At 41.0% G+C, this 14,901-nt stretch overlaps 1 protein-coding gene across 1 annotated transcript in view; it reads right to left on the bottom strand.

The window, feature by feature from the left end:
- Window positions 1-14,901, bottom strand: part of galr1a (galanin receptor 1a) — a 34,150-nt gene that overhangs the window by 14,483 nt on the left and 4,766 nt on the right. The window contains exon 2 of the mRNA XM_072248181.1: window positions 1,717-1,782. Within this exon, the coding sequence (XP_072104282.1) occupies window positions 1,717-1,782 (66 nt within the window). The remainder of the gene's footprint in view (window positions 1-1,716; window positions 1,783-14,901) is intronic.

Raw genomic sequence — 14,901 nt, 5'->3', positions numbered from 1 at the left:
ACCACGCAGAACTTGCCCTCTTCTCATTACTACACTCACAAGGAGGTATAGGAGTCTGTAGATACAGACTCAACGTTTTAGGAGCAGCTTCCTCCCTTCCACCATTATATTTCTGAACGGATCATGAACCTATAAACACCAACTCACTTTTTGCATAATTTAGTTATATTTTTATATTTCTTGCTGTATCTTATAGTAATTTTTTATGTATTGCACTATACTACTGCTACAAAACAACACATTTCACGAAATATGTCAGTGATAATGAGCTTGATTCTGAATCTGATTCTTATACAACTCATAACATGCAAGAGTTTAAGAGGTATCAGTTGCAGGATTTCCAACAATGAGACACAGGCACGTAACAAGGCATACACTGCCAATGTGAGAAACATGTTGTTCTTTGCTTTCAGACTATTAGCTGGTCCCTTATGCATGTTGTCACTCTAGTTTCCAGAAACTGGTTATTAATCTTCACGGTTGTAAGTGTGTTGGTACATCAAGGCTGTGCTCAAGCTGAACTTGCCAATGATTTTCCAGGATCAAAGCAGTGAAGTTAAGTCCTGTCTCTTTTAAATCCACAGCGACTACTTAATCAGCATGAAAGAGCACAATCTAATTAGGTGTTTAAGAAGATGAAAGATTTGATGGTTTCTCTCCAGCTACATTAATTCTTCAGGGTTTCAGGGTGGGCTGGATGACGGGGAGATGAGATTTGAGTAGCAGGTGGCTGGGAGATTTTGGAGGATGTGGGCGTAATCCTGAAATATAATACAGGAAACAGGAGGCAGGAGAGATAAAATCTAAAACCCTTCCCCACAATGAGTTGTTAGAGCTGATTCAATTGAAAATTTCAAAAACCATGAGGCAGAGTTTTATTGAGTATGGATTTTAAAGGTTACAGACCTAAGGTAGGTAGATGTAGCTCAACCATTATCCAAATGAATCATGATCATATTTGAGGGGCCAAATAGCTTTTGTTAGAAATGTTTCATGCCATGTTGCAGCACGGTGTAATTTTATCATTATTCATCCCTGTCATTTTTTTCATATTTTTCCAGCTTCTCACCAACAAGGAAAGACTATTACTACTGCTACTATATCTCTCTACGGAATAAGAGTTTAATTTTCACTATATCCTATTTACTTTACTCATGAGACAATTCTTTCAAATATTTAAAATAAAACTGCTATTTAATCTGAACAGTCCCTCGAGTTTGAGTCTTAATATTGGTTTCTCAGAACTAGTGAGTGTAACAACCTACTTCATCGTTATTCTTGAATTGAGTCTATCAAAATTGTAATTAGATCTCTCTCTACAGATATTGTTACTCCATCACCAAGATTTTAAATCACATACAGTCAGTGCTTATGGAATCTTATACTACATTACAAACTAATGCATATTGATAAAATGGGATGAAATTCAATGAATTTTTATTACATAAAACATAACCAACAATAGGCACTTGTGTAATATGTCATCACCAACATGAATTAGTCCAGAGAAGGAAACTGAACAAACAAAATCTGATATGGGGCTATTTAAGAAAGTCTGACTAGATTTTAAGTACCTTTAAGAGAAGGATGTTAGAGGGAGAATTCTAGAGCCTAAGATTTAGGAACCTTAAGACGCAGTCGCCATTACTGAGTCAATGGATATAGTATAGGACGGAATTGGATGAGTCCCTAGATGTTGTCAAAATAACAGCTTACCTTCCTTTTAGATGATTCGGACTTCTTTGAAATATTGCGTAGTTTTTTGCGTAAGTGATTCAAGACCTGAAAGCAGTACAAGCAGCATTATAAACCAACAGGGACATCCAGAAATATCACAAGGATCTCTCAAGACAACATAAAATGAATTTATAGCAAAAATATTCGAAGTACTCAGGTCAAAAAGTTCAAAGTGAATTTATTATCAAAGTACATATTTGTCATCTTATACTACATTGAAATTTGTTTTCTTGCTGAAGTTTACAGAAAAATAAAGAAATGCAATATAATTTATGAAAAGCTGTAAATAACAAAGACGGCCAGGCAATCAACATGTAAAATGAGACAAAATGTGCCAGTAATAAAAAGTAAGTAAATATCACACAGCAAGACAGTGTATCAGTTAGTACAATGCTATTATAACTTGGGGCATTGGAATTCAGAGCTCCATCCGAGCCTCCACTGTACGTCCTCCCTGGGTTTTCTCCAGGTCCTCTGGTTTTCTCCCACAGTCCAAAGACATACCCAGCAGGTTAATTGCTCATTGTAAATTGTCCCATGATGAGATTAATGTTAAACCAGGGTTATCACGGGTTCTGGGGTGGTGCAGCTCAAAGGGCCAGAAGGCCCTATTCCACACTGTAGCTCTAAATAAATAAATGCTGAATTGTGGAGTCCTTGAAAGTGACTTTATAGATTGTGGAGTCAGTTCAGTGTTGCGGTGAATGACATTTTCTATGTTGGTTCAGAACCTGATTGTTGTAGGGTAATAACTGTTCCTGAACCTATTGATATGGTACTTAAATCTTCTGTACTTCCTGCCTGATGGTAATAGTGAGAAGACAGCATGGCCTCGACAATAGGGGTCATTGGTGATGGATGCTGCTTTCTTGTGGTAGTGCTCCTTGTAAATGTGCTCAATGATGGAGAGTGCTTTGCCTGCTTTGGACTGGGCTGTATCCACCATTTTTGTAAACTTTCCCATTCCTTGGCATTGGTGTTTCCACCACAGGTCATGATGCAACCAGTTAGGATTCTCTCCACTGTGCACCTATAGAAGTTTGTCAAAGTTTTAGATAACATGCTGAATCAACACAAACTTCTAAGAAAGTAGAGGTGCTATTGTGCCTCCCTTGTGATGGCACTTGGGTGCTGGTCCCAGAACAGATCCAGTGATATGCTAACAGCAAGGAAACTAATGTTACTGACCCTCTCCACTTTCACTCCCCTAATGAGGACTGACCCATGGACCTCTGGTTTCTTCCTTCTATAGTGAATAATCGATCGATCAGACAGCATATTTATCAGGATACTAACGAAGCTAATCAGGTCAATGACCTTTCATCAGAACTGGACAATGATAGGAGATGACTTAAGATTGCGGAGAATCAAGGAAGTTAATGAACTCATCCCCCCCTTCTCTTGTCTTGTAACCTTAGTCATTTCTTCAATCAGTTCATCCTACTTTTCCTACCTCTCTGTTGTGTATTTAAGATTTAAGAAATGTTTGCGTAATCTAATATACACAGTGCCTATAAAAAGCATTCACCCCCCCACCAGGAAGTTTTCATGTTTTATTGTTTTACAACATTGAATAACAGTGGATTTAATTTGGTTTTTTGACACTGATCAACAGGAAAAAGACTCTTTCATGTCAAAGTGAAAACTAATCTCTATAAAGTGAACTGAATTAATTACAAATATAAAACACAAAATAATTGTTTGCAAAAGTATTCACATCCCTTTAACATGACACTTCAAATCATCACTGGTACAGCCAATTGGTTTTAGAAGTTACATAATTAGTTAAATAGAGATCTGTTTTTGGAGACCTGGGTACATTCAAGGTGTTTCAACTGATTGTAGTAAAAATACACTTGTATCTGGAAGGTCCAACTGCTGGTGAATCAGTACCCTGGCAAAAACTACACCATGAAGACAAAAGAACACTCCAAGCAACTCTGCGAAAAGGTGATTGAAAAGCAAAAGTCAGGAGATGGATACAAGAAAATTTCCAATTCAATCAACAAGATATGGAAATAATATCACACAGTTGTAAATCTTCCTAGAGTAGGCTGTCCTCAAAAACTCAGTGACCATACAAGAAAGGGACTAGTGGGGGAGCCACCAAGAGACCTATAACAACTCCAGACAGGCTTCAGTGGCTGAGATGGGAGAGACAGCGCATACAACAGCTGTTGCCTGGGTGCTTCACTAGTCGCAGCTTTATGAGAGAGTAGCAAAGAGAAAGCCACTGTTGAAAAAACGCACATGAAATCTCGGCTAGAATTTCCAGAGGGCATGTGCGAGAGTCTGAAGTCAGATGGAAGAAGGTTCTATGGCCTGATGAAACCAAAATGAAGCTTTCTGGCCATCAGACTAAGCTCTATGTTTGGTGTAAACCAAACACAACACATTATTAAAAACACACCATCCCTACCGTGAAGCATGGTGGTGGCTGCATCATGCTGTGGGGATGCTTCACTGCAGCAGGCCATGGAGGGCTTGTGAAAGTAGCGGGTAAAATGAATGCAGCAAATTACAGGAAAATCCTGGAGGAAAACCTGATGCAGACTGCAAGAGAACTGTGACTGGGGAGAAGATTTGCCTTCCAGCCAAACAATGACCCCACGCATAAAGCGAAAGTTACACAGGAATGGCTTAAAAACAACAAAGTTAATGTCCTGGAGTGGCCAAGTCACAGTCTAGACCACAATCCAACTGAGAATTTGTGGTTGGGCTTGAAAAGGGCTGTTCACTCACAATCCCCATGCAATCTGACAGAGCTTGAGCTGTTTTGTAAAGAAGAATGGGGAAAAATTGCAGTGTTTAGATGTACAAAGCTAGTTGAGACCTATCCACACAGACTCAAGGCTGAAATTGCTGTCAAAGGTGCATCTACTAAATACTGGCTTGAATGGGGTGAATACTTATGCAGTCAATTATTTTGTGTTCTATATTAGTATTTAATTTAGATCACTTTTTAGAGATCTGATTTCACTTTGACACGAAAGAGTCTTCTTCTGTTAATCAGTGTCAAAAAAGCCAAATTAAATCTATTATGATTCAACACTGTAAAACAATAAAAACTTCCAAGGGTGGGTGAAAATTTTACAGGCACTGTGTGTGTGTGTATATATATAGATATATGATTAAGCATTATTGTTTGATTAAATAATTCATTTTGGGTTATGTGTATAAATAAGTGACTTGCATACGTCATGATGCTGCCACATGATAAGTGTGCACCTCACTTAAAATAAAGACAAGGTTAAACTTGGATTCCCAAACTCTGCCTTCCTTTGAATTAAGTTAATATTTTGAACAATTTTCTGCTTTGCATAGAAAAAAAATCAGTATTTCCATCACCTGAGGTATTTTGCTATTGTCAGAATCAGAATCAGGTTTAATATAACTGAGAAATATTCTGAAACTTGTTTTGTGGCAGCAGCATATAATAATAAAAACTATAACTTATAGTAAGAACATGAGAAACTCTGCAAATGCCAGAAATCCAAAGCAATACACACAGAATGCAGGAGGAGTAAAAAGTCAACATTCAGGCCGAGATCCTTCTTCAGGACTGGAAAGAGGAAGAAGCCAGAATAAAAAGGAAAGGCAAATGGCAAGCGGGGAAGGTGAGCTCCCTACATTACTGAGACCCATCGTAAATTGGGGTCTTCTCTACACTGGTGAGACGCAACATAAATTACAGGACTGCTCTGTTGAGCACTCTTCTACATTGGAGAGCTCCATCATAGAGTGGGTAATCGCCTCATCGAGCACATCTGCTCCATCTGCCAAAAGCCTTGTGCCACGATGAGACCACAGTCAGGGTGGAGGAGCAATTCCTTATATTCCATCTGGGTAGCCTCCAACCTGATGGCATGAATATGAATTACTCCTTCCGGTAAAAAAAATTCACTCCACCTCCCCTCTTTTTCTATTCCTCACTCTGGCCTCTTACCTCTTCTCATCTACTTATCACCTCCCCCTGGGTCCCCTCCCCTACCTTTTTATTCTGGCATCTTCCCCCTTCCTTCCCGGTCCTGAAAAAGGGTCTGGCTCAAAATGTCAGCTGTTTATTCACATCCATTGATGCTGCCTGAGTGGCTGAATTATGATAAAAATTGTATATAAAAAGAGAAAATTAAATTAATTAAGTAGTGCAAAAAGAGAAGAAAAATACAGAGGTATTGTCCAAGGGGTCATTGTCCATTCTAAAATCTGACTGGCGGATGGGAAGTTGTTCCTGAAAAGCTGTGTGTGCCTTTTGGTTCCTGTGCCTTCTCCTTGATGGTAGCAATGAGAAGAGAGCATGTGAAAAGCATGAGAGCATGTGAGAGCAATGAGAAAGACCTCCAGAGTAGTAATCTCTGAATTGCTGCCTGTTGCCACGCGCCAGTGAGGGTAGAAACAGGATGATTTGGCAGATAAACGCGTAGCTCAGAAGCTGGTGCGGTGGGGAACGTATGACCTGTTCAAAAGTGATGGGTTGCACCTGAACCTGAGGGAGACCAATATTCTCGCGGGCAAGTTTGTTAGCGCTGTTAGGGAGGGTTTAAACTAATTTGGCAGTGGGGTGGGAAACGGAGTGATGGGACTCAGGGTAGGATGGATGGTGAAAGAGTAAAGATAGTGTGCAGTCAGACTGTCAGGAAGAACAGGCAGGTGATGGGACATAGTCGCAGCCAACAGTGTGAGTATCAGTACATTAGGGATGCAAAATCAAAAAGGGTAGTAAATACGGCACTCAAGGTGTTGTATCTCAATGTGCGGAGTATCAGAAATAAGATGGATGATCTTGTTGCACTATTACAGATTGCCAGTTATGATGTTGTGGCCATCTCTGAATAATGGCTGAAGGATGGTTGTAGTTGGGAGCCAAATGTCTAAGGTTACACGTTGTAGCAGAGGGATAGGAAGGTTGGCAGAGGGGGAGGCATGGCTCTACTGGTAAAGAATGCCATCAAATTAGTAGAAATATGTGACATAAGATCAGAAGATGTTGAATCCTTGTGGGTTGAGTTAAGGAAATGCAAGGGTAAAAGGATGTTGATGGCAGTTATATACAGGCCTCCCAACAGTGGCTGGGAGGTGGACCACAGGTTACAACAGGAAATAGAAAAGGCGAGTCAAAAGAGCAATGTTATGGTAGTCATGGGAGATTTTAACATGCAGGTCGATTGGAAAAATCAGGTTAATAATGGATCTCCAGAGAGTGAGTTTGTTGAATGCCTAAGAGATGGTTTTTTTCAGAGCAGTTTGCCGTTGAGCCTAGTATACTGAATTGGGTGTTATGTAATGAACTGGAGGCGATTAGAGAGCTTAAGGTAAAAGAACCCTTAGGAACCAGTGATCACAATAGGATTGAGTTCAACTTGAAATTTGATAGGGAGAAGGTAAAGTCTGATGTAGCAATATTTCAGTGGAGTAAGGGAAATTACAGTGGTCTGAGACAGGAGTTGGCCAAAGTAAATTGGAAGGAGTTGCTGGTAGGGATGTCAGCAGATCAGCAATGGCATACATTTCTGGGAAAAATGAGGAAGGTGCAGGACATGTCTATTCCAAAATTAAAGAAATACTCAAATGGCAAAGTAGTACAACCATAGCTGACAAGGGAAGTCAAAGCTAATGTAAAAACAAAAGAGAGGGCATACAACAAAGCAAAAATTATTGGGAAGATAGAGGATTGGGAACTTTTTAAAAACCTACGGAGAGCAACTAAGAGTGGAAAAGATGAAATATGAAAGCAAGCGAGCAAATAATATCAAAGTGGATAGTAAAAGTATTTTCAAGCACTTAAAAAATAAAAAAGAGATGAAAGTGGATATAGGACTGCTAGAAAGTGAGGTAGGAAAAGTAATAACAGGGACAAGGAGATGGCAGATGAACTATATGAGTATTTTGTATCAGTCTTCACTGTGGAGGACACTAACAGTATGCCTGATGTTGTAGCGTGTGAAGGAAGAGAAGTGGGTGCAGTTACTATTACAAGAGAGAAGGTGCTCAAAAAGCTGAAAGACCTAAAGGTACATAAGTCATCCGGACCAGATGAACTGCATCCTAGGGTTCTGAAAGATGTAGCATTATTAGATATTGTGGTGGCATTAGAAAAGATCTTTCAGAAATCGTTGGACTCTGTCATGGTGCCAGAGGACTGGAAAATTAGAAATGTCACTCCATTCTTTAAGAAAGGAGGAACGCAGCAGAAAGAAAACTATAGACCAGTTAGCCTGACCTCAGTGGTTGGGAAGATGTTAAGGATGAGGTGATGGAGTACTTGGTGACACAGGACAAGATAGTATAAAGTTAGCATGGTTTCCTTCAGGGAAAATTCTGCCTGACGAACCAATTGGAATTCTTTGAGGAGATTACAAGTAGGATAGATAAAGAATATGCAGTGGATGTTGTATATTTGGACTTTCAGAGGCCTTTGACAAGGTGCCACACATGAGGCTGCTTACCAAGTTAAGAGCCCGTGGTATTACAGGAAAGTTATTAACATGGTTAGAGCATTGACTGATTGGTAAGAGGCAGCGAGTGGGAATAAAAGGATCCTTTTCTGGTTGGCTGCCAGTGACTAGTGGTGTTCCGCAGGGGTCAGTGTTGGGACCACTTCTTTTTATGCTGTATATAAATGATTTAGATGATAGAATAGATGGCTTTACTGCCAAGTTTGCAGATGATACAAAGATTGGTGGAGGGGCAGGTAGTTTTGTGGAAGCAGGCAGGATGCAGAAGGTCAGATTAGGGGAATGGGCCAGAAAGTGGCAAATGAATTATAATAGTTGAAAATGCTTGGACATGCACTTTGGTAGTAGAAATGTGCAGACTATTTTCTAAATGGGGAGAAAAGCCAAAAATCTGAGGTGCAAAGGGATTTGGGAGACCTTATGCAGAACACCCTAAAGGTTAATTTTCAGTTTGAGTCAGTGGGTGAGGAAGGCAAATGCCATGTTAGCATTCATTTCAAGAGGTCTAGGATACAAGAGCAGGGATGTGATGCTGAGGGTTTATAAGGCAATTGTGAGGTCTCTCCTTGAGTATTGTGTACAATTTTGGGTCCTCATTTTAGAAAAGATGTGCTGACATTGGAAAGGGTCCAGAGGAGGTTCACAAGGATGATTCCAGGAATGAAAGAGTTATCATATGAGGAGCGTTTGATGGCTCTGGGTCTGTACTCACTGGAATTCAGAAGGATGAAGGGGGAGATCTCTTTGAAACCTTTCGAATGTTGAAAGGCCTAGACAGAGTAGGTGTGGAAAGGATGTTGCCCACGAGGAGGGAGTCTAGGACAAGAGGGCACAGCCTCAGGACAGAGGGTCACCCTTTCAGAACAGAGATGTGGAGAAATTTCTTTAGCCAAAGGGTGGTGAATTTGTGGAATTTGTTGTCATATGCAGCTGTGGAGGCCAGGTCATTGGGTGTATTTAGGGCAGAGACTGATAGGTTTCTGTTTGGACAGGACATCAAAGGTTACAGGGAGAAGGTGGGGAAATAGGGTTGAGGAGGAGAAAAAAGGGGATCATCCATGATTGAATGCTGGAGCAGACTCGATGGGCCAAATGGCCTAATTCTGCTCGTATGTCTTATGGTCTTATGTCCTGGGCGACAGGGGTACTTCATGATGGATGCCACTCTTTTAAGGCATTGCCTATTGAAGGTGACCTGGATGTTGGGAAGGCTAGTGCCCATGAGAGAGCTGGCTGAGTTTGCAACTTTCTGAAGCTTCCTCCGATCCTGTGCAGTGGCCCTTCCCCCTCCATACCAGGCTGTGATGCAAACAGTTAGAATGTTCACTATGTAGAAATTTGCAAATGTCTTTGGTGATATACCAGTTCATCTCAAATTCCTAATGAAATATAGCCAATCCCAAGCCTTCTTTGCAGTTGCATCAATATGTTGGGCCCAGGATAGATCCTCAGAGATGTTGACACCCAGGAACTTGAAATTGCTCACTCTGTCCACTTCTGATCCCTCGATGAGGACTGGTTTGTGTTTTCTCGTCTTACCCTCTCTAAAGTCTACATTCAGTTTCCTGGTCTTACTGATGTTGAGTGCAAGGTTGTTGCTGCGATACCTTTCAGCCAGCTCATCTATCTCATGCTTGTACATCTCTTCATCACCATCAGAAATTCTGCCAACAATAGCTGTGACATAAGAAAATTTATAGACAGCATTTGAACTCTGCATAGCCACACAGGCACGGGTATAGAGAAAGTAGAGCAGTGGTCTAAGCTCACATCCCTGAGGTACGACAGTGCTGATTGTCAGCAAGGAGGAAATATTGTTTCCAATCCGCACAGTCTGTGGTCTCCCTGTGAGGCATTCAAGGATCCTGTCGCAGAGGGAGGTACAGAGGCCCAGAACTTGGAGCTTGTTGATTAGAACTGGGGTATGATTGTGATGAAAGTTGAGCTGTAATCAATAAACTGCAGCCTATTACTCTTGTCCAGGTGATTCAAGTCAAGTGGAGAGCCAATGGGATTGCATCTACTGTGGACCTAATGTGGCAAAAGGCAAGTTACAGCAGGTCCAAGTCCTTGCTTAGGTAGGCATTCATTCTTGTCATGACTAACTTCTCAAAGCACCTCAACACAGTAGGTGTGTGTACCACTGGATGACAGCTCACCCTGCCCTTCTTCAGCACTAGTATGATAGTCACTCTTTTGAAGCAGGTGGATCATCCAACTGCAGCAGTGAGAGATTGGAGTTGTTCTTGAACACTCCCACCAGTTGGTTGGCTCAGGTTTCCAGAGCCTTGCCAGGTACATCGTCTGGGGCCTGTCGCCTCATGAGGGTTTACACTCCTGAGCGGTGTTCTGGCATTGGCCTCCAAAACAGACATCACTGGGTCACCAGATGCTGCAGGGATTCGTACAGGTGTAGTTCTACTTTCCATTTCAAAGTATACATAAAAGATATGGAACTCATCAGAGAATGAAGAATCACAGCCATTCATGATGTTAAGTTTTGCTTTGTAGGAAGTTATGGCCTGTAATCCGTGCCAGAGTTGACGTGCATCTGACTCCATCTCTAATCGCAATCAGGTTTGCTTTCTCGTCCTTAAAATTGACTTTGATAGATCATACTTGGACCTCTTGTATAGTTCTTGAATGCCACAGATCTAGTCCTCAGGAGACTATGAACCTCCAGTTCATCGACAGCCTTTTTTTTGGGTATGACCAATACATTCGCGAAGGCACATTCTCACCCACAAAGGCCTTGCTGACCCTTAACTACTTTTGCATCATAACTATCAATCAATTTTTAAACTCTAGGTTAAATGGATCAACAATTGGCATAAAATAATCATAAAAATTATATAGGATCACAACAGGGAATCAAGTTGTTTGACCCAACCAGTTCATGCTGATGTTCTCACTCCATTTGAGCTTCCTTCACTAACCCATTAGCGTAACCTCCTCCTCAAATGCTTACCCAGTCTCCCTTTAAGTGTAAAATAAAAACAGAAAATGCTGGAAAAGTTTAGCAGATCAAGCAGCATCTGTGGAAAGAAAAACAGTGTCTCAGGACAAAAACTCAGTGCTTTTTTTATTCATTTTTTATTTCAGTTTTTATGAGGGTGCAGGAGTTTATCAGGATGCTGCCTGGATTAGAAAGTATAAGCTATAAGGAGAGGATATGCAAACTCAGGTTCTTTTCTCTAGCATGGACCACACTAGATGGAATATTTTTCAGGTGAGAGAGAGAAAGTTGAAAGGGGATGTGTGGGACAAGTTTTGATTTTTTTTAAACACGGAGAATGGTAGGAGCCCAAAATGGCTTGTGGATGTGGTATTGGAAGCAAATACTATATATTGAGCTATGGAAGAGGTTTTTTGATAGGCAGATGAATATGCAGAAATTTGAATCAATTGCAGGCAAAAGAGATTAGTTTAATGTGGCATTATGCTCGGCTCAGGCATTGTGGTCTGGTCCTGTCCTGTAATATTCTCTATTTCAGACTTTTAATATCTGCAGCTCTTTTTGATTTTCACAGCCTTAAATAACCTTTGCTTCAAGCATGCCCAGTGGGAGCATGTCCAACATTCTCACTGATCCTTAAAAACTATGTCTCTTGTGAATTGCCTTGTGGATTTTCTTACATCAGTGGCCTCTGGTTTGCTCTTTCCCATGTTCTCTTTTTGTACCCACTCTGCCAAAGCCTTTCATCATATTAATGACCTCTATTAGTTTACTATTCAACTTTCTGTTTGCAAGATAAAATAAACCTAGCTTGTTCATCTTTTCATGATGTGTGTAACTTTGCATTTCTGTTATCAGCCTTGTAAGTCTTCTCTGTACCATCTCCAGTGCCTCCATATCCTTTTTGATGATAATCTGAAACGTGTGTAAGATTACAATGATCTAATCAGGATCCAATACAAATCTGGCATATCTTTCCCAATTTTCAATTTTATCCCTCTAGAAATAAAATCCGAGTAACATACGCAAAATGCTGGAAGAACTCAGCAGGTTAGGAAACATCTATTGAAATGAATAAACAGTTGACATTTTCGCCCAAGAGCCTTCGTCAAGACTGAGAAGGAAGGAGGAAGACCCTGGTTTGTAGACTTAATGGCTCACATCACATCAAATGATGCGTACATTTTAACTCCAGGATGCCTCTGTTCCCCTATCCTAGCTATCTTCCTATCCCACCTGCATACAGGCAGAGACTGAAAAGCAAGGCTCCAGAGATAAGGACAACAAAGAGGTGGTCATGGAGGCAGAGGAGGAGCTACAGATTACTTCAAGTCGGTAGATGGAGCCATGTTCAAGGTCTGTATAAAAACATTTGTAAACGAGTGTATCCTCAGAAAATCATTGAGTCTTCCCCAAACCATAAGTCTTGGCTGAACCATAAAATCCACAATCTGTTCAGAGCCAGATCAGTAACATTCAGGTCTGGCAACTAAATTAAATACAAGAGGTGCAGGTATGATTTCCAGAAAGCTACCTCACACCCAAAGTAGCAATTTTGGACCAAACTTGAATCGCTGAAGGATGATCAAAAGCTGTAGTAGGGCTTGCATGCTATCACCAGTCCTACAAATTGAAACCAAGTGACATAGGTGACACCAAGACTTCACTCCCAGATCAACTCAATGCCTGATATGCTCGCTTTGACCGTCAAAACACGGAGGCACCTTCATAAACTCACACAAACCCCGAAAACCCTGTGGTTTCTGAGGCTGACGTGAGAGCGTCCTTCAGGAAGATAAACCCACAGAAAGCATCCTGCCTAGATGAGGTATCTGGTTGAGTGTTAAGGACTTGTGCAGAGCAGCCAGCTGGAATTTTCACCAATATCTTTAAACCCTTCCATCAGTAGTCTAAACTACCCAACTGCTTCAAGCAGGTTTCAATTTTACCAGAGCCTAAGAAGGACATGGTAACATGACCCAATGACTATCATCCAGTAGCACTTACATTCACTGTGATGAAGTGCTTTGAGAGGCTGGTGATGAAATTTATCAGCTCTTGCTTGAGGAGTGACTTGGATCCAATCCAGCTTGTCTATCAATCCAACAGGTCAACAGCAGATGTCATTTCATTGGCTCTTCACTCAATCCTGGAACATCTGGATCAGAGGTGGAGAGGGTCAGCATCTTTAAATTCCTCAGAGTTATCATTTGAGTGGATCTGTCCTGGGTCCAGCACTTAAGTGCCATTATGTAGAAAGCACCTCCACTTTCTTAGAAGTTTGCGAAGATTCAGCATGTCATCTGAAACTTTGACAAACTTCTATAGTTGTGTGGAGAGCATATTGCTGGTTGCATCACAGTCTGGTATGGAAACACTAAAGCCTTTGTATGGAAATTCCTATGAAAAGTAATGGATATGGCCGAGTCCATCACAGGTAAAGCCCTCCGCACCATTGAGCACATCTACATGTAGCGCTGCTGCAGGAATGGAGCTTCCATCATCGAGGATCCCCGCCCTCCAGGCATTGCTCTCTTCTCTCTGCTGCCATCAGGTAGGAGGTATAGGAACCTCAGGATCCACGTCGCCAGGTTCAGGAACAGTTATTACCCTTCAGCCATCAGTCTCTTGAACAAAAGGGGATAACCACTCAACTTCACATAGCCCTTCACTGAACTGGACTCACTTCAGGGACTCTCCATCTCCTGTTCTCAATATTTGTTGCTTCTTTATTTATTATTATTTCTTTTTGCTCTTTCTTTTTGCAGTTGCACAATTTGTTTCTTTTGCACATGAGTTATTGTCTGCACTGTTGGATGTGGTCTATCACTGATTCTAGTGTTTACTGCGATTGCCCATTAGAAAAAGAATCTCAGGGTTGTATATGGTGACATATTTGTAATTTGACAATAAATTTACTTTGAACTATCCCACAAAGACTTACAAATTCCAAGCAATAATCAACCTCTACTCTTCTCACTGAAAAGCACTACGTTATTTATCTTTGACTTATAGTTGCCCTCTATTTGTTCCTTCTGCGCATTAACTGCATTTATTGCAAGATATACTTTATGGATAGGACAGGGTTAGAGGGATAGCGTCCAAATGCAGGCACATTGGACTAGTTTAGATGGGTACCTTGATTGACATGGACAGCTTGAGCCAAAGGGCCTGTATCTGTGATATACTACTCTTTGACTCTTTGTAACAAACATCATTTACACTGATGGTTGTGGAAAGAGAAACACCCAAAGTGCTGATCTGCAAATAACTTCTCAGTTTGCTGACCCTGAAAGTCACATTATCAGTTGTGACATTCACTATTTTCAGATCAGGGAGCCATTGTACACTAATGGACTTGCAACCATAAAGATCGTGGAATATAATTTGATATCATATTGCCATACCAGAAGCTGCCTTGATTACAGGGTATGAGCTGTAAGAAAATGTTAGCAAACTTAGGTTGTTTCCTCTAGAGCGTTGGAGGCTCAGGGGAGGACTGACAGAAGTTGATACAATTATGAGAGGTATAGGTTTTGCAGACAGGATCGCCTTCACAGAATAGAAATGGTAAATACTAGCAGACATGCGCTTAAGTTAGGAGGGGGAATATTTAAGTGAGATGTACGAGACAAGTGTTTGTTTTAGAGAGCGGTAGATGACTGAAACAGGCTGCCATTTGTAGTGGTGGATGCAAATAGGATAGGAGTGTTTAAGGGGTTTTTGGTTAAGTACATGAAAATGCAAGGAATG

Source organism: Mobula birostris, chromosome 1 (assembly GCF_030028105.1).
Source record: "Mobula birostris isolate sMobBir1 chromosome 1, sMobBir1.hap1, whole genome shotgun sequence".
NCBI classification, from domain to species: Eukaryota; Metazoa; Chordata; class Chondrichthyes; order Myliobatiformes; family Myliobatidae; genus Mobula; species Mobula birostris.
This window is presented reverse-complemented; position numbering and strand designations above follow the sequence as displayed.